Below are 23992 nucleotides of genomic sequence, written 5' to 3'. Positions count from 1 at the left end.
TTGGTGGAGGCTGGAGGGGAGACTTAAGCAGTGTTTCAGCAGTGGGGTGGTTTCTCTGGGCAGCCAGGAGCAGCTATGACAGCAGCACTGCACAGGGGGACTTCTAGCTGCAGCTGCAGTGGCACAGGCCTGGTTGGAAGCAACTCAGGCTTGAAGCTAAGCTCCATCAAAGCAACCCTGTGCTCCAAAAATTTTGGAAAACCTCCGTGTAAGGACATTGCTTGTGGCCTCTCAGAAAAACAAACTAAAAACCTTACATTTATAAGTTTGTGTAAACAGAGAAGTCTTGACCAAAATGCATGCCTCAAGAACAAGGAAAGAGATCCCCCCAGGGTAAATGTATGTTACCGTGCAGTAGCACGTAGGAGCTGCTAAAATCCCATGGTTTGACTGAGGAAAATTTCTTCGGCACAGGCAGTGGATAGGGCATTAGTGTTTGGTAGGTAATCACTGACAGGCCTAGTGAAAGAAAGGCATTTGATAGGTTAAAATATTGAAAGGAAAATTGCTTGGTGAACAGTGCTCTAAAGAGAGCTTTGAGAGTTGAGGAGAAATTGACAAGACATATGAAGATAGGGAGGAAGGGTAGATCCAAACTGAATTCTCGGGAAAATTGGGGGAGGTGGCTTTAAAGAAGCAAGAGCTGACTCCTAGAAAAAAAGATAGTGTTAATACAGGGAGCCTTGAAATTGAGGACTAGGAAGTAGAAAGAAGGGAAGGACTAACAAAGATTAGAAAACAGGAGTTTACAATGGAACAAGCAAATTGAGGCCTTTGTAGAACAGATGTGTGTCTGAGTTGGGAGGGAGGGAAGAGGGCAAGAGGTGAAGATGCGGAAGTCATAAAGATAGTTGATGACCCTGTGAAAGTAGGTAAGATCTGTATCTGGATGATGATAGTAATGGGGAGAGTACCTTCAACTCTCACACTCAAATGGAAATTTGGGGCATTATCACTTCAGAGAATTGAATCCAGCCTTTATGCTTCACATTTGAATATATTTTCCTCCATAATAGTCTCAGGGTAATTTTACAAAGGTGCATGGGCACTGTTAGACATTTTACAGAGGGGAGAGTTGAGGGAGTGATCAGCGTTGTTGGACATATTGAGGTTGATGGAAACAGACAGACGTCGCATAGGCAGGTCATGAATGACCTTAGAAAGAACAGATACCACAGAGCAGAGGAATGAGCTAAAGGAGAGAATAAGTCAGTAGGAAGTCTTAATGCATTTGCAGGTGAAAGGGAGAAAGCAGCATATGAGGTGATAATTGGAAAAACAGAAAATGAAATTGGGAAAGGTGTTTTTAAGAAGCAATAGCTATCTTGCAAATTATTCATATTGTCATTGACCCAGTTCTGTGAAGGTACTTTGTTTTAAGCATGGTGCATCAGTGGTTCTCAACTAGAGTGTGGCAGCACCCTTGGGTGCCACGGCAGCAGCAGCCAAGTAAAACTGCCTCACACACTACTTCTACATTAGGTCTCTCTGATCAGCCTAAAGCAGACAGAAAAGCTGCCTTGTATTGTGTAGCCCTTACTGGTCTAGAATCCCATATATTCCTCCCAGAAATAGAGGCATGGGTGAAGCTGTCCTGCCCATGTCTGTTTCTAAGAGGAGCGTGGTGGAGATGGACCAGGAAGGGCAACATAGTAGGAGTCAGCACTACTGTCTCCATTAGGTCAATTAGAGAGCCCTAATGCAGAAGAACATGCATGTGGTATAGCCTTTCTTGGGCTGGTAGTACTGAAAGTCTGTGGGGTAGTTTCATCTGGAGGTAGCAGAACCTGGCTGAGAAGGGCTAAGGTAAACTGAGGCAGTGCCAACAGTGGTTCTCAGCCAGGGGGACTGCCACATTCAAAATAATTGTGGTAGGTGCCATGACCTGGGTAAGGTTGAGAACCACTGTAGTACTTGCTCAATACTTTGTCCTCCTTTTTCATTTTTATTGGTTGCAGGGAATGTCCAAGATGGAGACAGGGTGAATATTAATTTCTCTTGTAGACACTGGGAAGCTGACTATCATCATGAGTGCAAAAATGGATTTGATTTATGACCAAACCTTCCTCTCCATATGTTTTCTTGAAGCCTAATTTAAATCACAAAACATTTAATTTAAAGTTAAGCTAAATTTTCTGTCAGAATAGTATCAAATTGGGCCTTGTTTAATTTTATGCAAATGCAGTTATTTAAATATTACTTATTTTGCTTAAATAAATAAAGTTATATTTAAATATTTGAAGAATTACTGCCATGATTCCTGTTCTAATTACTGGCTGTGTTCCCTTATTGACAAGTACTATTTTATATCATTACCTAGTTTTGAAGTTAGTATTAAAATTGATCAGAAAACTTAGTGTTCCTTTAAAAAGGGCTTTTTCTTAATGTATTGTGGTAAGTTAAAAGCAGATGTCTGCTTTATGGTTCCAGCTGCAGTAAAATACAAGGAATTGATGATAAGTTAGTGATTAGACTTAACATTCATTAACCCTGTATTTGAAAAAGAAAAACACTTTGTACTTGATCCCAAAGTCTATTGAAATGTACATTTTAATAATTAAGACATAAATCCTGCAAATGGTTACACATGTGAGTAGTCCTATTAAAATATTAAATTCTTACTATTGCTTTGTATTTAAAATTTTAGTATTGAAAAAATATTTATGCTTTTTAATCTGATGTAACTAACTTATCAGAAATCCTTGTAAAAAATCCTTAAAACTTATGCATTTCTGTGAAGTTATAAAATGCTTAATAGTGTCTGCAAGCTGCTATTTTACTTAACTTTCCTGAATTTCAAACATCTATATTTTACTCTCTTATATGCTTTTAACTAAGGTATAGTAGATGCATTTTTGCTTCAGTACTAATTCAAGGTGTAATATTCATTTCTTTAGAAAACATTTTTGTTGTTGTGCATGCCTAGTGTTTTGTATGTTGTATATTGCATTCAGAATATTTTTTTCCTTCTCACCTATCCACAATGCAATGCCGTTCCCATGATGCACCTCTGCTTGCTGTTTACCTGTATGTTAATTCGCTTGACTCCCATTGGCCCACTGCCATCATGTGCTCGCTGCCTGTTATTAAAAGACTCAGTCGACTGCCAAAGCAATGAAGCGACCTCTCGAAGCAACTGTAGACCTGGTACTTTGACCTTTCACCTTTTGCTTTGCATGTAGCTTTTCAGAGAAGCAACTAATGAAATTTTTATTGCTTTTTTTAAAACATCAATTGAAAAATATATTATTAATTTACAGAAAATTCAGTACTGTATTTATCCATCTCATTCCATACATAATAAATGCAAACAATTTAGTTTTTTCCTAACATGGTTTCATTTAAAAATCATGAAGTTGAAATGAGATAAAACTGCTTTTGTAATAAAAATGCGTAACGTAATTCATTATTGCATTTAATAATTGGAAGATTATTTAGCTAAAAGAAATACTTGGCAATGAAACACAAGTGGTTTTTTCTCCCTAGAATTTTTTAAACCCTGTTTAAAGGAAATGCCATTTTTGTTGCTTTAAAGGCCTTTCTTTTCAGTAGTTGTGATGCTACAGTTTTAGGTTAATAGTACCATGCTTTTGCTATCAATAACAAAATACCACTCATTTTACATTGCAATGCTTTGGGTTAAGGTGCATGGCAAGGCATCTGTAACTGCTTTTTTAAAAAGTATATTACATAATTTTATTGAATTGTACATGAACAAAAGATATGTCTTTAAAATACTTCAAATTAAATTGAATTCTTTATTTGCAGGCCTTTCCTTCCGGTGTTCTTCATCCATTACCAAAGAGACAAGCACTTGAAAAAAACAATGGTGCCAGTGCGGTTTTTAATCCCAGTGTCTTGCACTATCAACAGGCGCTTGCCAATGCACAGTTGCAGCAACACGCAGCATTTATTCCAACAGGTATGTTGCATTTACACAAAAAAGAGTCTTCTTTTGATGTTCTCCACATAACACAGTTTCTATCACTTGTACACACTGTTTTATTACACTTAGTATACTCTGTTGTGTCCTCTGCTCCTTATCCCACTCAGGATACAGTGTTCACAGATATTGACAGTAAATTATATACAGAATATTAGGATTCACAAGGTAATTTTACCATGACACTAAATTAGTATTTTTCTTTTATTCAATTGTTGTCCCTATTTTATATGTACAGCATAGCACTTCTCATCTGTATTAAATCAGTTGCATTTTAGCTCCATCAACCAGAGCTGTGCTGCAGTGGGCGGGGAGGAGGAACATCATAGAAGCCATGGAATGGAGGCATAGTTTCAGAAATGCTTCAGGAACAACACTAAGATCCCCTGCTCTCTGGGCATATCTTGTATTTCCACTTTTGCTGCATATACCACTTTCCCCCTCCTAAACTAGAATGGTAAACTTCTGCATGGGAGCATGATGGGATTATAATGCACCTTATATCTGCATTAAACAATTCTGTAATGAGGGGGTTTTTTTTCCATTTTCTTTGTCACTTAATTTTGTGACCCAAAACTCCCCCATATTTTGTGACTAATACTTGTTGCTGGAATTCTTGTAAGTGTTTCAGCTGTAGTGGAATAGTAGCGGTTTAACAACTACTGTTGTTCAAAACTCAAGAAAACTAGACCATCCGTCCATAGTGCACCATGCCTAACATCCTGAACTCAAACAGGTGGTGTCGATACCTCTTTTTACCCCTTTTAAAGAAGAGGAAATATGCAACTTTATTGTAAGCCTTGGGATAAATTGAACCGGTGCAATACAGTTCTCTAAGTTATGGAAAAAGTGTAGTATCTAATGGTAAAATACATAGTGCAGTGCATTAAAGAACATAATTCCAGTTTGTTTTCAACTCTGAATTTTCAGGATGATTTAAAACATTTCAATTTTTCCTTCAGTAAATGCATTTTCTAGTTGTGAATGCATTCATTAACCTCTTATCATGTTCTTTAAGTATATAGCAATACTCTTGAATTAAACAAGAGAGAGAATTCAGGATTTGCCAATTTCTTGTTATAGAGTATAATTAACAATATATATCTTTTTTTTAAATAAAAGCAAAAATCACATGGACTTCAATGGAAAAATTTGCCTGTGCTCAGAACTGAATAAAAACATGGTAAAAACTTTGGAATCTGGCCCTGCGTTTGGGGGAGGAAAAAAAAAGCTTAAAGATATTTATTTTATGCAAATATTTTAGTATATTGCCCCACTTGAATCTTGCAAAGAGCTTCCAAAATCTTGTGCCATTTCTGCTAAGATCCATGAATATTTTGCACCTTGCAAGTATAGTAGAAAATGAGCTGATTTTTGTGGCAAAGTTTTAAGGAATTGGCAAGCCTACCTAATTATTGAGAAATAAATGCTGGACTATCCAGTGTAAGAAGTATCCAAGAGTCTCAGCAAATTTACTGAAAATCAAAACCAAAAGCCCTTGTGGTGAGATGTTCATTGTTCCTACTCTTAGGCACTGACTTTCAGAGCTTATCACCACTGTATATAATTACCATAGGACTTAAAATAACCTTGGAAAATACAGTAATTTAAAAATGCTTCAGTGAAATAGCACTTGGATATTTTCCAAATTTAGAATTCTTGTTTCCTTAAGCAGCTTATTTCACGTGCTGTTTCTCTTCAGTTCTGTTTTTGGCTAATACACGGTTTGTTATAAAAATAGCTCATAATTAAGTGACAGATTTCTTATTTTAAACTTATGATGTAAGGGATGTGGTTCTTTTTGCCAAACTCTAAGGGCCAGATTGTTGTCCAGTCCCAATACAGATGCACAAAAAAGGAAGAGGTACATGGAGTCTTTCATCCTCAGTCATAGTACATCAGGTCAGGCAAAATGGGAGACCTTGCTCACACGGAGCATGAGAAATCAACCCATCCAGCATCACTGACATTACTGGGGTGGAGAGAAGGGGACAGGAATAATGAAGTAAGCCAGGGAACACATCTTTGCAGTTAGTCAGTAGAACAACCTTTCATGGGTGATGGGGCATACTGCATCTGTGATTATTACACTCCCCGTGGAGTCCAGGAAGAACTGTGCCTTCTTGAATTTGTTGGGCCTAAATACATCCATACCACCCCTGTATGAAGAGCTGTACACATGTTGATTTGAAATGATAAACCAACATATTCTGAAACTGTGTAATTTCTAAATGTGTGTTAGACAAGTTAAGTCTAAGACCAGGTTTTGTTGATTGAATATATGGAACACTGATAAATTGTCTTGTAAAACTCCTCTGCCTTTCCAAATCAATGACTCCCTAATAAAAGGTGCAGGGCTTGATTTAGCACAGTTTATCTCCAGTTTTTTGCACTTTAGCTCTGTAAGTCAGTATGATTACCATCACCACTTCCTATTCTTTGGTGAGTGATCTTAAAAGGCACAGAATTTTTTCTTCAAATGATGTGTAGTAGAACTTTTGTGAGGACTAGAAGAGGAAAGTTATATTTCTTTTAATATAAGGTCATTCATAGTTACTCATTTGTCATTTATGAAAAATAAACAAAATGTTGGGATGATCAGACAGTACTTTGGCAAAATTAATCTGCCCTATGTCCTCTACATGCAGTAACTGCCTAATGGTTTGTGTACATGACACTTTGTTTCTATTCCTCTGTACTCCTCATGCTCCCTTATAGGCATTGTGAACTTGCCAAAAAGGCCTATGGGAAGGTTGGCTTTTGTTTGTTGGTGTTTTTTTCCACTAGGCTTTGCAGAAAGGATATAGGTGAAATGGCACAAAGGCTAAACTGAGTTCTAGAAACAGTCCTTCCACAGCACAGTTGAGGCACATTGCAGGGGAATTTGGCACATTCTTTGGCTATGTTCAGTTTACAATTCCATTATTGCAATATTTTTGTTATTAAAAATAACATCCAAAGTTACTCTTTTACAAATGTGCACATTAAGATTAAACCTAAACTTATTAACATCTCCAAAGAGTATTAATGGAAAAGTGTATTTCACTTACATTTTTTCTCTGCTGTGTATAAGAAAAAATAATAAGCATTGGTCTGTATAGCCAGCATAATTCTGGTTTTCGCTGCTCAGTAGACTTAAGCAGCCATTACATAATGCAATATTTGATCAGGACTAAAAATACTGTTGCAAATAAGATTAAGTGAAAGAAGTTTATGAAACATAGTCGCATATATGCACATAGAAACACACAAGATGTTTGTATGGTAACTAATAGTATTTTAAGAAAAAAATATTTCAGTTCACTTTGTAAACAAAACTATGAATGACCTTAATGTTCAGTTTAACTAACTAACTTATCCTTGGGTATGCTTGAATCTCACTTTGAATGTTAACTCTAAACAGCTAACCTGTTTCTTCCCTTTATTCACTTTTTCCACCGATCATTGCATGACACACAGGGTCAGTTTTGTGCATGACACCCGCTACCAGTATTGGTAGGTTCCAAATTTCTTTATTGATCTCTTTTATACTGTGTTCTGTACCTTCAGCTGTTTGGAAAATCATAAACATGACTTAGACAAGTACTTGATTTAAAGGTTTATTTGTCCTTTTGGTTGAGTTTGTAGGATTTTAGATTTATTTGTAGATGAAATTTGCCGTTTAGATAGATATGACATCACCTGCTATAAAAACTACACTGCAAAAGCATAAAATCATAAATTCAAATCTGCTTTTCAGTTTTTAAGAATTTTATTTATATATTTTATATTATCTAGTATTATAAATTTTGGAAAAGCAAGCTAATTTCATCAATGTTTTAAAGTTTCATAGTGGTGTGCCTATTTCTCCTTTTTGCTGTGTGTTAGAAAGTTTTATCAGAGTTTCCCAGAAACACACTTAATACTGGTATATAGTGTTGAGCAAGTGACCTAGGTTCTGAATCATATTCTCTCTTAATTATATTTTTGTGTTGAAAATGAGGGTGTGTTAGCACAGACCCCAGTTCACATGAATAACCCTTATTCAAGTTGATAGTCTCATTGATTCTAATGGAATGACTCAACTGAGTTTTTGCTGCTCCTGTGAGGGGTTATTCAAGAGCAGTCTTTAAAGAATATCAGATTAATAGTCTCCAATGCACACATTACTACACTTATCCTTAAAACAGTACAAAAATAAATTACCACAGAATCTGCTTTGCTCTTTTAGATCAAACAAATTAGTATTTAAATCAAGAAAATGATTTTAGTGCCACTGAGTTTTGCCTGAAAGCAGATGGTAATTTAACTCAGATAAAATTAGTTGTGCAGGGCTAATGGAACATAAATCTAGAAACAAAAATGGTATGTGTAAAGCAAGGTTGAAAATACACATTTAACCCATACTAGTGGTAAATGCAATTAATTAGTTTTTCTAATTCATATAAAATAAATTATTTTTTCCCTTTCAATATGAAATGAAAGAGCCAGCTTTTTAAAATCTTCCATGGAATAGTGGTGATAAAGATATTTTTTAAATAGTATTTTAGCAAATTGAACAATTTTATTTAACAAAATAAGCTATTTTGGTTGATACTTCCCACCTTGTCAAATTATTAAATATAATACCAGTAGTAATCACTTATTTTGTTTTTTTCTGGGAATCACTGATTATGTTGACAAACTTCCTTTAATTGTACTTGTAATAAGCTATTTTCCCTTTTTTATTTCTCTGCCACGCTTTCTTGCTTTGCATTGTGATTGCATGCCATCTGCTGGTTTAACCCATGATGGCTTGCTGCTCTGATATTCACCATGCCAAAATACCACTTCTATTACCATAATGCTACACCCTCCTGTTCATTGCTTCCATGGTTCCCCTCCTGAAAGTACCCATGATGCACAGCGCTACGTCCGCCACTGTCTCTGCAGCAACAACTCCTGCAACAAGTGTCCCCTTCGCCGCAACAGCCACAGCCAATCAGGTTTGCTCCTTTTAAAGCTTTCTTTCACAAATCCCAAACTCTAAATGAGTGCTGATATTTTTTTTTTTAAAAAAATTCTCCTGGAGAATTTTTTTTCATGTTTACCCATCAAATTTTATTTTTAAGTAGTTTATAGCAAGTGTTTATGGACAGGTTGCACTTATTTAGAGTTAACATTTATTGCAAATAATGATGTAGCTACGTTTTGTGTTGCACTGTTTGTATCTAATATTGTGTAATTAACCCACTGAGTTAAAATCATTTCAGTAGTGGACTAAATATAAAGTTTTTTTATTAACTTCTGTTTTCAGAAAGAAAAAAAATCCTTAAAAGCAGGTTCAGATGTTTGTGCTTGTTAATGTATATTTTTCTCCATAATTCATGTTAGTGACTAACTCATTGTGTTCAACAAAAGTGACTGAAATCATGCGTGGATAAATTCAGCTGAAAAAAAAGCTTATAAAAAAAGAGAAAATAACTATTTCTAAAAGGATCAGTGAATGACTCAGATTTGTACTGTGAACATTCTCATCGAAGACTGTATTCCTTTTTCCACACTATATTTAAAAGGATGATGCCTTCAAATACAAAGTGGCATTTCCCCCTGAAAATATATATCAAATGCAGTTACAAGCAATCCCTAGTTTTACTGAAAGAGAAAAAAAAAGAGGGAAAATATTTCTTTTTTTCCCCCATTGGTCTTTAAGTGTTAAGTTCAGGAACACCTCAGTGGATGTGGGTCTGTTGCTGCTCCCAGTATGTGAACTGGGCATTGCATCTCAATCTGTAGAGACTACTTCTTTAATAACTACAGGTCCCCAGTTCAGGTCCTGTTGTGGCAGCCACAATGGTGGCCATTACACCACTTTGTGCTTTCGTCACTTTTACGGTATTATTAATGTGAGAGCTTGCATGCATATTCTTCCCCAGGCTTGGCAAGAGAGTGTTTACCAGTAACAGCAGCAATGAAAATAAAACTTTCCTCCTGAAGAGGAATGGGCAAAGGGAAAGTACAGGCTTGCTTGTCCTGAGCATGCTTCATTTTAGCCTTACCAAGTGACCTTTGTAAATCTAACGGAGAAGCAGAAGCATACACCAGATTTTATTTGTTTAAAAATGGAATTTAAAAAAAAGATCAGAATCTGTTCTTTAAAGGTGTTCTACCAGAAAATGAACATGAAAAAAATTACTCAATTTCAAAACAATTGAAGTCTGACAACATCAAAATAATAAAAAAGTTACCATGACAACTCACATGTAATATTCTATGGCAAGTATACTATCTCTGAAATACAGCGTGTTTTCTTAAAAAAACAGAAAACTATATTGACTCTTCCTTAGTTTTTAGAAAAGATCAATGTTTCCAAAATAGTGCTGCTTATGCCATTAGCCTTTTGTTCTGAACAGCATCAGTTTGTATATTCCTTTCTGAAGTTTAAGGGTTTTTTTAGAGAAACATTGATATTTGTGTTGAAGGCTAATGTAACAAGCAAATCATGCATATAAAATTCAGTTCGTTTTCTAATATTCTCATTTCTTTTTGGAGGGTTTGGTAAGAGAGTGAATTAAGTTGCAACAGAAGTTGGTTTAAAAGTGTCTAGTGATTTCCATAGGGGCTTCCACCTGAGTAATTTAACACAGGGCTGTCCAACGGATTGTCCACAGGTCTATGTCACCCAAGAGCAGTTATCATACAGCCTGTGGGCTCCTGCATCTGTCTCTCCCACTGCTGTGAGGCATTAGAGAGCCCAGGGGAGACAAGGGTCCACATGTCACTGGCACTGCTTTTGGGGTGGGAAGAAAGATCACGGTGGGGGTGCTGCTATATATAGTCCATGTGGTATACATTCTGGGGGTTACATGACGGCACCATGTGCAAGCCCTAGCTGTTACCATAAACCCGGTACCGTTTGGTCTTCTGAGAGACAGGCCTACAGTCCATCATCAGGACATCTTTGCATGCTTAGGCACAGGATTCAGGAGCTGTTATAATTCCCTTACTGATTACTCTTTTTGAACACGAAATGAAAATACAATCACATTTCCCAGTGATCCTTGATTCCCTCTTAGCAGGTAAGGTATTATAAAGACCCAAGTCAGAATAAGAGATGAGACAGGTCTATAACCCAACCTTCTATTGATTACACCCTAGAGCAAAGAATAAGTATATATTACCTGCAACAGCACAATGCAGATTCTCACCTATACCAGGTGGGGGAGACGCAGGAGGGAGAAGGAAAGTGGTTTGCAGGTTGGCAGCAGGTTGTCTTCAATTTGCTGAGTCTTCCCAACATTCCACCCTGTTTACATCCAAATGTGGCTTATTTCAATCAGTATTCTGATTGGAGTTATTCAGATTTCTTTGATTCACTGAGACTTTGGGAACTGAACTGAACAAGCTTTTATGTGGACTTGGAAGGTGCCAATAAGCTGGGGCCTTTCTCTTTGTCAAAGGTACAGTTCTGGGCAACAGGACTTCTTACCTCTTTCCCTTACCATTTGATAATGCTACTTACATTGTTCTTTTTCTTTTTCTGTATGTAAATCAAAAATAAGGTTGTTTTCCCCAATCAGCATGAGGAAGGGGGAAGATAAAGCTACATCTTGGATTTGAGTACCAAGCCAGAGCAGGTAGCTGCTCAACTCTGTCTTCAGCTCTGGGCTCAAGGCTGAAGCCAGAGCTGAACCGGCAACTGCCCTGGCCAGAATGGCGCACTTCGCAGGGAAGGGGGCTGTGGCTAGGGGGAGCACAAGGGATACCACAGGGTACAGAGAGGGGGAACCTGCAGTCTTCCCCCCACCATGCCTGTGCCTGCTTCTCCCCCCCACCAGCTGTCTCCTACTATCCTTCTGCTGTGCTCCAACCCCAGCCTGGTCTGGCCAGGAGCTGCTACCACTTCTCCCTTGTCAGGTTAGGCTGGGGCCAGGCTGAAGCCATGCCTCAGAGGAGCAGAGCCCTGGAGAAGCAGAACTGTAATAAAAGGTGGGCAAGGAATCAGGGGCAGGCACAGTGTGAGAGTAGGGGGGCAGGCTGCAATGGGGTGCAAGGGATTGGGGAAGCAAGCATGAGGAGCAAGAGGCAGGGGGCAAGCATAGACATGGAGGGGCAGGCAGCAGGTGGGCATGTGGCAAAGGGTGCCTGGTGGGAAGGCAGTAGCGGAGGCAGGCAAAGGGAGATAAGGGGCAGGGGTTTGGCCTCTCACTCCCCACCACTGCTTCCCCTGCCACAGCAGTCAGGGGAGACAAGTATAAGATGTCCTTCCATTAACTAGATTCTATATGTAGAAAATTGTAACTAATTTATAAATTTCCATGTATAAAATCTAATTGTTGGATGAGTTGTCCTAAATTTGGAATTGTCTTGGATTTAAGTAAAAATGGTACTTTACTGACTAGGCCAGTTGAAACATCTGGAAAGGTTCACTCTGAAACAGGCTTTTTGGCCTGCTTTAGCCACATTCCTGGAATTTAGCATGAGTCCAGGAAGAGAGTAGCTAAGGCTGACAGGTCAACAAAGCCACATTATTATTATTCCAATAGGATCAAACAGTAAAACATCAGTTGTTACTTTTAGCTGTAGTTCCACATTTTTCCAAAAAGCAATTATTTAGTGGTCTAATATTAGTGGCTTAAAAAGATTCTCATTCTACTTCCCTAAGCTACTGCTTATGATTTAAATGTAAACTTATTGATTATTGATTGTATGCCAACATAAGCACATATCATTCATAACTCAGGCTTTGACTAGGGCAATAGTCTTCATTGATCAATGTGATCAGTCAGTCACTGACCATGTCTAGAGCCTGCCCTGGGCACACAGAACTTGGACAGCCCCAACTTAACACGTGCTGGCTGGAGAGACCGAGCACCGTACATAATGCCATCATCTCTCTCTTTCTCTGTCAGCAAAGCAGCAGATACTGATATTTGCTTCTACTCCCTGCTCCCAGGCAAGTGATAACCTGGTTCCTTCTGGATTTGGCAGCATTTGTTTTCTATTCTCTTTGATTTGGCGGGGGGGGGAAGAATGTTTTACATTTAAAAGAAAAGCACCATAAAATCTTCCAGTATTTTCCATTAATTTCACTGGGGGGCTTTTTATAATAAAAGATTTATCCCTTTTATATTAGAAGTTTTTCTTCTTCAGTGGGAATCATTGACTGCTGTCCCTTTCTGTTTCCATTTGCGCCCGTCGGGCCTCGATCATACGGTCGCTTGCCACCCGGCCCTGGGACTTGATGATAACCCTTGGCTCCATCCCTTAAAGGTATGGGACCACGATCTCCTGCCTCAGGTGGTCTTCTCCCCTCCTTATCCTGCCTGCCACGACTTGGATGATATCTCAGTGGTGGAGGCGTCTGACCATCTGATTCCAGCTGCCCCAAGGCCGAGGCGTGTTGTTCTTTGTGAGGCTCCAACCTCCCCTGTACCTCACCCTATACCCAGCCTCAACGGCGTGCTATTGTTGTTGTCAGCGGCCAACCCTCCCTCTCTGTGGGGGTTCCTCCTGGTTCCTGCTGGAGCCTGGAGGAGGGCTAAGTAAACCCTGGCCCCCTTGATTCTTACACCCTTAGAAGCCCTGTCTCACTCTAACTCTGGTGTCCAAAAAAATAATAATAATAATTAACCCATCGAAAGGATACGGACACCGCAATTGTATGCCCCTTTTCAGCACTCCCTAGACCACTACCTAGGAGCGCCTAGTAGTAGCGTGCTCCCCTTTACCAACTACCCTTCCCCCTTAGGGCTGCGTTACTTAGCTGTGGGGTACTCTCATGCGTGTCTGCCCTCAACATCCCTCAGTAAAGGAATCATCCCTCGATGGGCTCCCGCTTGGGTCCTCTGTCCCGGACGTGAGGGTCTTAGCTGGCCCCTTGCTTGGATACCTCTTTTCCTGTAGATCCGCTGGCCTCCGCCTCTGTTGATGAGGTCCCTCCTGTAGGCTCTCTTCGTGGCCCGAGGGTTATATATAGCCGGGACACCTGGGTCTTTCTCAGTCCGACGGCAGCGTCTCTACCTGGGCACAGCTCAGGACCCTTTCCTGACCTGCGAGCAGCGTTCCCTGGCTCCTCCACCTCCTTGGTGGGTCCAGGGGTTCTCCTTTCGATGCTGTCTCACCACCTCTCCTCCTCCGCTGCCTTGTCGTCTCCCCTTCTTATACTTCCGGGCCGGCTCTCCTCCCCCTCTCTCCCAGCTGCTTTCCCTTTAAAAAAACCACAGCTAACAAGCTGTGCGGGTCCCGCCGCCGCTTCCAGCTCCACTGCGGTTCCTGCAGCCGGTAAGATGTTTTTATTCATTTCTCCTTTCCTCTCACTCTCCCTGGAGTGTATTGTCCCCCAGGGTCCCCCTTTAGCCCTTCGGGGTTCATATCTTCCCCTTGCCCCAGGACACCATTGCTTGGCTTTTCATCATCTCCTTTGTCCTAGTCATTGGAAATCCCTGGAAGCTGCATAGCAGATTGTTGCATAGCGTATGTGGGGCTGGGAAATGCTTCCAAATGCCTAATGAAGATCCAGCTAGCCTGAAAGGCTCAGTGGACAGTAACGATGGCCTTTAGAGTTTCTGCAGTACAGAAAACAAGAGGAAAGGATTGATTTTCATTCCCCTTAAGATTTCCAGCTCATGAATGTAGTACCCAGCTCCTTATCCCCTGTGAAGCCTGCTGGATATATGGGGAGCATCACAGTACCCTGGGAAAAGAGGGTCTGCTATCACTTCTGTCAGAACTCCATTTTCTGGTCCCTGCAATATTGTTGCCTTCTTTTCTTATATTTATAGTGTGACGTCCCCTCTGAATGTCTTCTGCACCTTTTTGTTGGCATTCCAGAGTATGCATCCCGTCAAGCTTCTATACCCAAAATTTGTCCTTATTAACGGACCAGATTTTGAAAAAAACCTTATAGTCAATATTATCCCCCTTCTTGGGAGGAGAAGGTGGCAGGGAGTGAATTGCTGACCTTTCTGGACTGACTCTGACAAGCCTAGCACCATGGAATCACAACTAGGAAAAGATACAGCGTCCAAAAGGTAGTTGATAGTCGCAGACCCTGACAAGTTTATAATATTCTATGTTGGGCTCAGAAATAATTTTGTATGTGCTGATAGCATATTTTTTCTCTTAATGACACATTGTATAGAAATCATGCATGTCTGCTAGCCAACTGTGTGCTTTTTTTTTTGCTGTTTTTTTGGGAAAACAATAACAACAGCCAGGTCCAAAGTATGTTATGTTGCTGAAGGTACAATCCCTTGGGCTTTACACCAGGCAGGCAGTTTGTGTGACTGAGTATGACTGTATAGAACAAGAACTCTGCAGCTTTTTGTATTAACTTTTGCATGGAATGAAGGCTTCAGGGGAAAAATAACATGATTAAAGTCTGTATCATAAACATAATAGACAATGGCATAGAGCATGCTAAGGTTGCACAGACAGCTATAGATCGTTCTGATGCCCCATCCTTTCAGGTGTTTAATTTTCTAGTCTAAGTAACTTCCTTTTTTGTGTTGTGTGTTGCATGTAATTTCCTACATTTTTAGAAAGAGAATGATAAAAAATATATCTATTCTGTTATCTGCAACTGCAGCAATCTGATATTGTGCATCAGCTGTGCCACAGCACAGATCTCTACAGCTTGAACTATTAAATACACATGTGCTGGTAGCAGAAGAAGGCTATTATGCATGAAAGGAGAAGATAGGCTTCTTTAGAGGGTTATGAAGAAGCCTAGCATAGCTGACTGTTTTTGAGCTCCTGCCTCATATGGTGCCTCCAGGGAGAGGGGGCTGGAACACTGAGTTTGTGACAAATGTAGAAAGCATAGGGAAAAATTCAGTCTTGTCCAAGTTGTGCTCACACTTTCAGCCCCATGGGCTGCATATGACGTGCTGGGCCAGTCCACAGGCCAAATTCCTTGCACATGGACTTGGGTCCTACATGCCTGGATTGGGCCCCACAGCTGGATCAGGCCATGTATACCCAAGCCAACTTGTCTGGATCAGACTCCATTGTGCCATCCCAGCAGGCAGGCACTCTGCATTGCCTTGGCCTGGTCCCACGCATGTGGATTCCTGTGTGCCCAGTGCCACCCTAGCCCAACCCAGCGTACTGGGATTCAGTCCCATGCACCCAATCTAGCATTCAGGGCCACATTATCCAGCCCACCAGGCTCCCTAGGGGTCCATAAATTGGGTAGCATAAGAGCAGCAATTAACATTGCCACCACTTCCACGCCGCTAAATTTTTGGACCCGGGGGAGCCTGGTGAGTGAGATGATATGGATCCACAGGCTGGATCTGGCCCACAGACCAGGGGCTGAGCATCAGTGGTCTAGCCCAATGCTACCTCCTCATCTTCCTCCCAGCCACTTCTTCAGTTCCCAGTATAGTGGTCGTGGTAGCAGAAGCTACTTCCCCATAGTTTGAGCCTAGCATTAGAGCGTTTGTGTTCAGCTGTCATTTGGGCATAGTGCCAAAAGGTTCCTGGGGAACATCAGGAAGGGACAGGAAATGATCATTTTTAATAGATTATAACTCAGCTGAATCTGAATGAAATTTCATGGTATGTAGAAAAGATATTCTCTGAATTCAAGGGCTTTTACACTGCTGAATATCAAAGCCCACCTGTAAACAATGGACAAGCTAGAGTTTGTCCCAAAAAAGTCACCAGAATTGTAGAAGGGGGAATGTTAAATAATTTAAATGTAGTGGTTTCTTACCACTTCCCCTAGTGCATGTGTATAGATACAGATATGTAAAAGGCAAAGTATTCATATTTATATAGATTGTAAGTATAGCAGTCATAACCACTTCATGCAGATTTTAGAAGAGCACAAACAGTATTTTCTCTGTACATTCCAAACACCTTTGATAAAACATTTAATTAGTGCATATCTAAATAGTGAGTATTCAAAACAAAACATTTATTATGCATTCAGCAACATTCAGCAAACCTATGAAAAACCAAACAGACACATTTATGTTGATGTTATGTGGGAGGGCTATTATTCTGGGTTCTTAGCTGCAGCCGCCCTCTTCCCAATTAATGCTAAGGTATGTATTTATTTGTTTATTTATTTTTATCAGAATAGCATCAATGCAGCTGCTTTGCTGGTATCAGTCAGTCACTTCTGCAAAACGTGTGCATGTGTGTCTTAATTAGAGAAGTAATTTGATTTTTCTACACTAGAATGGAGGAATGGAAGCATGGAGCCTCAGGGAAGGAGGGATGGAGTTTACATTTCAGAGTCAAAGCTACTGTGGCAAAGCTGTATCACAGCCACTGTGGAATTAGCAGTAGCTTTTAGCTGAGCGGCCAGCAACTGTTGCCAGTGTGCCAGTAGCTGTGAAACTTTATCTTTTGCTTGACCAGCACTGATCAGGATTCGGACATGGGGTCAGGATCCCTTACAGTCAGAATTTAGCCATGCCTCTAAAAAATATTTTTTCTTCACTCAACCTTCCCAAATAATACATAATGTGTGCATCTTATTTTGAGAGTTTGTAGCATACAGAAAATATGGTGCTTTTCTTAGCAACGTGTTCCTTTGGTGGGGTGTGTGCCCTTTTGGGCCTCCCTGCTGTACATGTTAATTTGTACTGCATTTCATGGCACTGCCATCATTGATATTGTCTTCTCTTTGCTGCATCTTAATACTTTCTCCCCTTCTTGGGTAAGGAAATTAGAAGCGTCTCTCTTTCTATAACATCTAGACATGTCTTTTCTATGGCTTTTTCTTGCTCTCAGGTTTTTAAGTTGTGTCCACACTGTTAGAGCAATGCCCTACATAAGTTCAGCACACCAGATATCTTTATTATGTAGGAGAACTTTGTTCTTGGGATGTGCATCTTTATGCAGGTCTTTTGCTTTCAGAATGTGGAAATATCACAAAACTCAGTTATATGTCATGGGGAAGTCCTTGGAGACCATTTCCAACATAAGTATCAGAGAGTCAGATGAGCTCCATACACCATAAGTAGGGATCTATCTAAATTGCACAGGAAGTGTGATGTGCAGTGGCTCCTTTGATCTTGTTCTTTTCACTGTCTGCCCTCTCCCCGACTGCCTTTCCCCCAGCCTCTAACTGGTGGAGGGGCCCCAGCAGTCTTGTTGCTGGTCAACCAGGAGGCAAAAACCACAGCATATTTAAAGCTGCAATTTTTGCCTCCCAGCCAGTCAGGAGCAAGTGGTAGCAAGGGGGACAGTGAAAAGAACAAGATTAAAGAAGCCATTGCACAGCACACTTCTGGCACAATTTAGGTACATCTCTAACCATGAGCACCAGCTCTTCAGGCAGACCCTCTATCTCCTCTATTACAGAGAAAATAGCAGGTTGTGCCACTGAGACTGGATCTCTAAGGAGGTTCTCTATCCAGGACTCCTTGAGTCTCTCCATCTCCTTGCCCACTGAAGTCCAAGACTCATGGTCCCATGAGGATACTATGGAAGTTAACTGAGGCTCTGGTAATGAGACCATGGTACTACTTTACAGTTCCATCAGTGAGCTGTGGGGTATAATTAAGAAAATCAAAGATAGATACCCAAGGCTCTTCTCCAGATTACCTCAGTGGACCAGGTTGTTAGATCTAACGTCCATTCTGGTGCCAAAATCTCCAGGCCTGCTACATCCAGGTGGAATGCTGTTTTGGCAGCCTGCTCTGTTGGCCATGGTGTCAAGTTCCTTTGTACTTAATCAGTACTCCAGCCATGGTCTTCCAGCCTCAGTCTTGATTCCTGTAGCTTATATGGGTTGCTCATTAGAGTCCCTATCTAGTTCAGACTCCAAGCACAGTTCTGCATTGCCTTTGGCTTCAGCTCAGAGAACCAGAAACTCCTTGAAAAAAGAGTCTTGGTTTTCCAAGGTGTTCTTGCAAACTCCTTGGTTCCTGCCAACCCTTCTGGTGTAGCCTTAGTGACTTCAGGGTTTCCAAAAGCCATTTAAGTATCACCCAAATTCTCCTTGAGTCTGGGGATAGTTTTGGAAGGAGCTAGGTAGGAAATACCAAGTTTCAAATGGAATATAACCTCTGAGTTTGTTTCCTATTAGTCTGCTAAAATTTTCACCACAACAGTCTTTTTTTCTCTTTAAATACAAGGTTAATATACTGCTTAATTTAATTCTGTTAGTGACTTGTAGCTGTAAAGAAATAGTACTCCTGTTACAGCTCTGTGATTTCACTGGTTTTGTTCTTGTTTTTCAGCAAGAACATTGTAATATCTGTGTTTATAGAGTGAGATAATTTATCTCTTGATAGTTTGCCAGCTTCAGTAAATGAAGAAAAAGCCCAGTGAATACTGTTCCAGTTCTTGGTGGTTATGGGAAATTATGGAACTCCAACTTACTTTTAAAATGATAGCCTTGCCCCCATTTTGGCAGTACAACATAGTACAACTTTATTTCATGTAACATCTTTCATACACACTGAATTCTAATGCTTCGTGGAACACCACAACAGCCAATATAACATAAATATTACAGAAAACGCTACATAAAAAAATTATGTTGTGTTTATATTTCATCCTTTCTATAAGGTCAATAGGAAAGGAAAGATACTAAGGGATACATAAAACAGGGAAAAGTTTAATTTAAGTATTATATGTGAGAATAGAAGAGATAAGTTGAAAATCTTGTGACACAGTTATCTGACACAATTGACCTAAATTATGCATCAGTTTCTCCACTAAACTGCATGTCAAACTGGAAATTATGTAGAAATATTAATGATTAATTATTATTCAATGCTGTTTAGTTGTAGAAAAATAACTACAAAAATGAAACAGGTAAAATAGTAGTATTATGTACAAGTGCAGAGCCAAAAGCCTCATTAAAATATTTGACTAGACTGCAAGTGAAACCAGTTGGTTTTTTTTTAAAAAAAAAAAAAAGGTAATTGTGCCAAATGCTTAATCATGATGTTCTGAAGTTGGGGAGTTGTGCATGGCAGTGTCTTATACCTCCTGCATGACTTTTGTCTTATAAGAAAAGGAATAAGACCAGGCAATGATAGAAGAGCTGTCTGGGAAAAGAGGAGATGGAGCGAAGGTTGCAAAAACAAGGTAGTTACTATGTAGGAAAATTAAATTCTCTTAGATTGGATTTTTGTATAGAAGCCACCTCTGCTAACTGAGCAGCTGCTAAGCTTCAGTATATTCCTTCCACATACCTCTTGAGAAAAGATCTGGCTGTCTGGTTGTGGTCATCTTTGTTGCTGTACAGATTTTTGAAAGAACTCTTGAGTCTTCTGATCTCTCTGTCCCTGAAAGAAAACTCCCAAACTTGCAGACATGGGCTAGGGATATACATTACACATAAACCAGTTTAAGTGATCAGAAAGTGGTTTAAACCTGGAACAGAACAGGCGTTCAGTGCACATAAACTGTTTTGAAAATGGCTGAAACTGGTTTGAGATAAACCTGGTTGAATGTAGTATCAGATTTAACTGATTTGGGTTAAACCAGTTTATGCAATGTCTGTCCCAGGCCCCCTCCTGATTTAACTAATACCAGAGTCCCCCCAGCATCCCAGATGCTTTGCAGCCCTGGGTGGGATGCTCTGCTCTGCCTCTGCCTGGCTTCCCCTTGCCCCACCCCTCACCACTCCCTGGGCAGGGATTCCCCCCCTTCCCTCTTCTACAGCACAGACCATAGCCAGCATGTGGTATGCTAGATAAAGCTGAGAAGTGTCTGTGTAAGTCAAACACGACAAAAGCAGATAGGACATAGTCCACTTAGGGCTTTTTGGAGCTAATCAGCAGGTCAGCTGGTAATGTCTGTCCAGTTCTTCCTTGGAAAAAGTTGTTTAAGAAGAGCTTGAACTAATGAGAGAGGTTTTTGTTTTCTTGATGGGGTACTAAATGTTCTGTAATCAATTCCCTGCTGGGCTGGTCAAGAGCAGTAAGAGGGAGGGGAAAACCCCTCCCAGCTGGGGCTTGGCCATGCCCTACCCCCCATATCAGCACTTTGGAAGGGAAGGGAGGGCTGCTCTAGTGTCCTCCAGTTTCTAGCCTGAGCCACTGCAGTCATGTGCCTGCATTTCTTCAGTCCAGAGGGAATGTCTGTACAGTTAGACTAACATGCATGTTAGACTAACCTGCAAAGATTGAATCAATTCAGGCTCTGGCTTTTTGAATGTCTATTCCTAGCCATGGAGAACAGTGACAAAACATGGGCCAGGTAAAGTAAGAATTTGCAAGATGACAGGGAAATAACTTTTTGTTGATTAAAGTACTGTCTTGTGGAGTCAGGACCTTAGTAGGTACATAATTACATTACGTATAGGGCTCTTCAAAATGCTGTCATTATTTAAATGGATACATGTCATCCTTACCTGGTAGTAAAAGACTCATGAAATGTCTGACTTTTTTAAAAGTTTGGTTTTATGAACTTTTTCCTTCTTAATGTTAGTTGTAACGTGAAAGACTAAAAAGGAAAAATATTTGACTCTTCTACTCTAGGTTTTCCACTTTAATGGCATCTAGTGATGAGAACCGAACCTGCTACTTAGCTTCTACCTTTTTGGCATTCACAAGTGCCCCTGTTTTAGGGAGTAAACCATCTGTGTCCTCTCTATGTTAGGGCCCTGTGAGCAAGAGAAAATATCCTAACAATAAAACCAGTCTCCTTCAGAAATAAATTTAAAAGATTGCTTCACTTCAGTAAGCTCCTTCAGTTCTTTTCCTATTTTACTTAGATAATGTTGTGGTCTCCAAGTCTTCACTTGTTCTGAAAAATAAGAGACCTAAAGGAGCCCTGCCTTCTCCATACTTAATGAAAAAACTCTACAGTTTCCAAAAAAACCCTCCTTGTGTTCACATCCCTTCTTAGGCCCCTGCTACACATTATATATACATTATGCAATTAACTGGTTAATTGTGCAATAAATTTAGACCAGCCACATGTGCAAAGTAAGACCAACCATGATCACAAAGTAATTATCACACAATTAACTGGTTAATCACGTAATAAATTTAGACCAGCCACAAGTACAAAGTAATGATCGTACAATGAAAACGACTATCCAACTATAAAAAGGGCCAACCAGCCATAAAGTTAGTGCTTGAAGATGTGTAACAACTCTATAGCTGGTTTAATTTGCATGTGTAGCAGGGCCCTTAGTCACACAAAAAAATGGGGAAGTCGAGAAAAAGAGATGGAAGGACAGAGGACTCCCTCCAGAACTATATAAGATAGCGCTAGCTGATGAAAACCAGCCAGTGGCTCTCAGCCCTTTCAGACTCAAGGCACACCATGGAAGATACTCAATCTTAGCTTTCACTTGTTTTTTGACTCTGGAACAATAATAAATTCTGTTGCAGAGAGCTCAAAAAGACCACAACAGATTCAAATGTTTTTGACACTGGATTCTATTTGACATGTCTGGTTTTTTTTGTCAATCATATGGCCATGTTTGCACACCTAGCAGAGCTAATATTAACCAACACCCCATAGCACTCTTAACAAGGGTTCACAGCACCCCAGGGTGTTGTGAAACCCTAGTTAGGAATCACTTCTTTGGAGAAACAGGACAATGTTACTGGCAAGCCCTTGAATATGCTCCACTGCCTGAAATCCTGCTCCCAATGACCATCTGACTGACCTGAAATGGTTCTGCTGCATTAGGTCTCTGACCCTGCAGGAGAACCATAAGATGTTTTTTCCATTTCTCCTCTAAGATCTCCCCAAGTGCAGCTACTGCTTGGTATAAACAGTATAACCAGGGGCCTTATTTTGGCTAGGAAGTGGCATAACACTCCCATTCTTTCAGTCTACAGCTGACGCATCTACTGTTCCTCTTATGAGGTGCACAGCTCTACATTTGCTCAGTGGGGATCATTCAAACAGCTCAAGAGGCCTCTGTTATGATCCAGCTTGATCCTGGCAGCTACAGAGGAAGGAATCCCCTTCAGGACTTGAGTGTAGAGATATCTACTTGACACACAGAAGTATGATTTAGTATAAAGATATCCTCTTTCTTCAGTGGTCTAGTAGTTAGAGCACTTGCCCAGGACATGAGGCATCTGGATTCTATGGCTGCTCTCAACCTCAGGGGGTTTGAACTCATATCACCTTTCACAGCATGGGGCTCATCAGTGTTTTCAGTGGGAGGCACTGCTTTAATTAAGCTTAGCTTTGTGCAAGGGCTACTTGCAAACCAGCCCACACTGCTGCCGCGACAGCTGCATCTGCATCACAGCTCCCCCTGTAACAGTGCTACTCCCTGGTGCCCAGGTAAAGCCCCTCAGCTCTGCAGGCCATATAAAATGGCTCTGCAAGCCAAATTCAGGCCACAGGCCTTGGGTTGCCAACTGTGTCATAGCAGATTATCTTAAGCACCAGGGGTGAAGTGAAAGCACCCTCCCCCATTCCTTTTGAAGGTGGCTTATTGGGGAGCCAAGAGTGAAAGATATATGGGGCAGGGCAAGCAAGAGGGACCCTGACTTGGAAGATCAGTGAGCCCTTGGAGAGGGTGGAGGGAATCCTAGATTCTGGGCCCTATTCCCAGTGCTGGTTTTGTATTTTATACAATGACAATTTACACTACTGTAAATGCCATTGTAAGTAATGGTGTTATTCTGCTTTAGTAAGAGAGAAAGGATCTGACCCAGCGGAATTGCCTCTGTGCAAGTGACTGTCCTGCAAAATAATCTGAAATCGTGTTTATCATCAATCACATTGCTATGCCCACTCTATCCTTTTGTGTAAGCTAGAGGTGTGGTAGAAGTCTTGTAAGAGAAGTGTAATTTCAGGGGATTTGGCAGTGAACAAAGGAGGCTGGTATCCCACAAGATAGAGTGGGCTAGCAACATAGGGCTGCAGAATGCAAATGCTGAACCCAAAAACCCCTTATTTTTCTGTAAGGAAAGACAGACACAATGAGATTTGCTATTAACAGTCTTCCAGACTTTTATTTTCTTCTCTCCAAACACCCTCATACATTCCTTTCTATTAAGGATTCTGATTAATGTGTTCCTGAATAGAGAAGTACTGTCATAAGGACTACAGCTAGAAGTCTTCAGTATTAGTACTAGTATGAATTTCACTATTGGTACTAAGACAGCTTCACAGGGAAGGCATGTTCATCAGATGTAG

At 40.4% G+C, this 23992-nt stretch overlaps 1 protein-coding gene across 8 annotated transcripts in view; it reads left to right on the top strand.

Moving 5' to 3' along the window:
• MBNL2 (muscleblind like splicing regulator 2) overlaps positions 1–23992 on the top strand; it is a 144256-nt gene that overhangs the window by 106503 nt on the left and 13761 nt on the right. For 3 of the 8 annotated variants that reach the window (XM_019529731.1, XM_019529730.1, XM_019529732.1), the window contains 4 exons: positions 3094–3147; positions 3769–3922; positions 7403–7438; positions 8813–8907. In XM_019529731.1, the coding sequence (XP_019385276.1) occupies positions 3094–3147; positions 3769–3922; positions 7403–7438; positions 8813–8907 (339 nt within the window). The remainder of the gene's footprint in view (positions 1–3093; positions 3148–3768; positions 3923–7402; positions 7439–8812; positions 8908–23992) is intronic. The other 5 variants (XM_019529735.1, XM_019529734.1, XM_019529733.1 and 2 more) reach the window with 5 other exon arrangements.

Source organism: Crocodylus porosus, unplaced genomic scaffold (genome assembly GCF_001723895.1).
Source record: "Crocodylus porosus isolate Cpor-Errol unplaced genomic scaffold, CroPor_comp1, whole genome shotgun sequence".
Taxonomy (NCBI): domain Eukaryota; kingdom Metazoa; phylum Chordata; order Crocodylia; family Crocodylidae; genus Crocodylus; species Crocodylus porosus.
The sequence above is the reverse complement of the archived record's forward strand: the minus strand, read 5'-3'. Positions and strand labels throughout refer to the sequence as shown.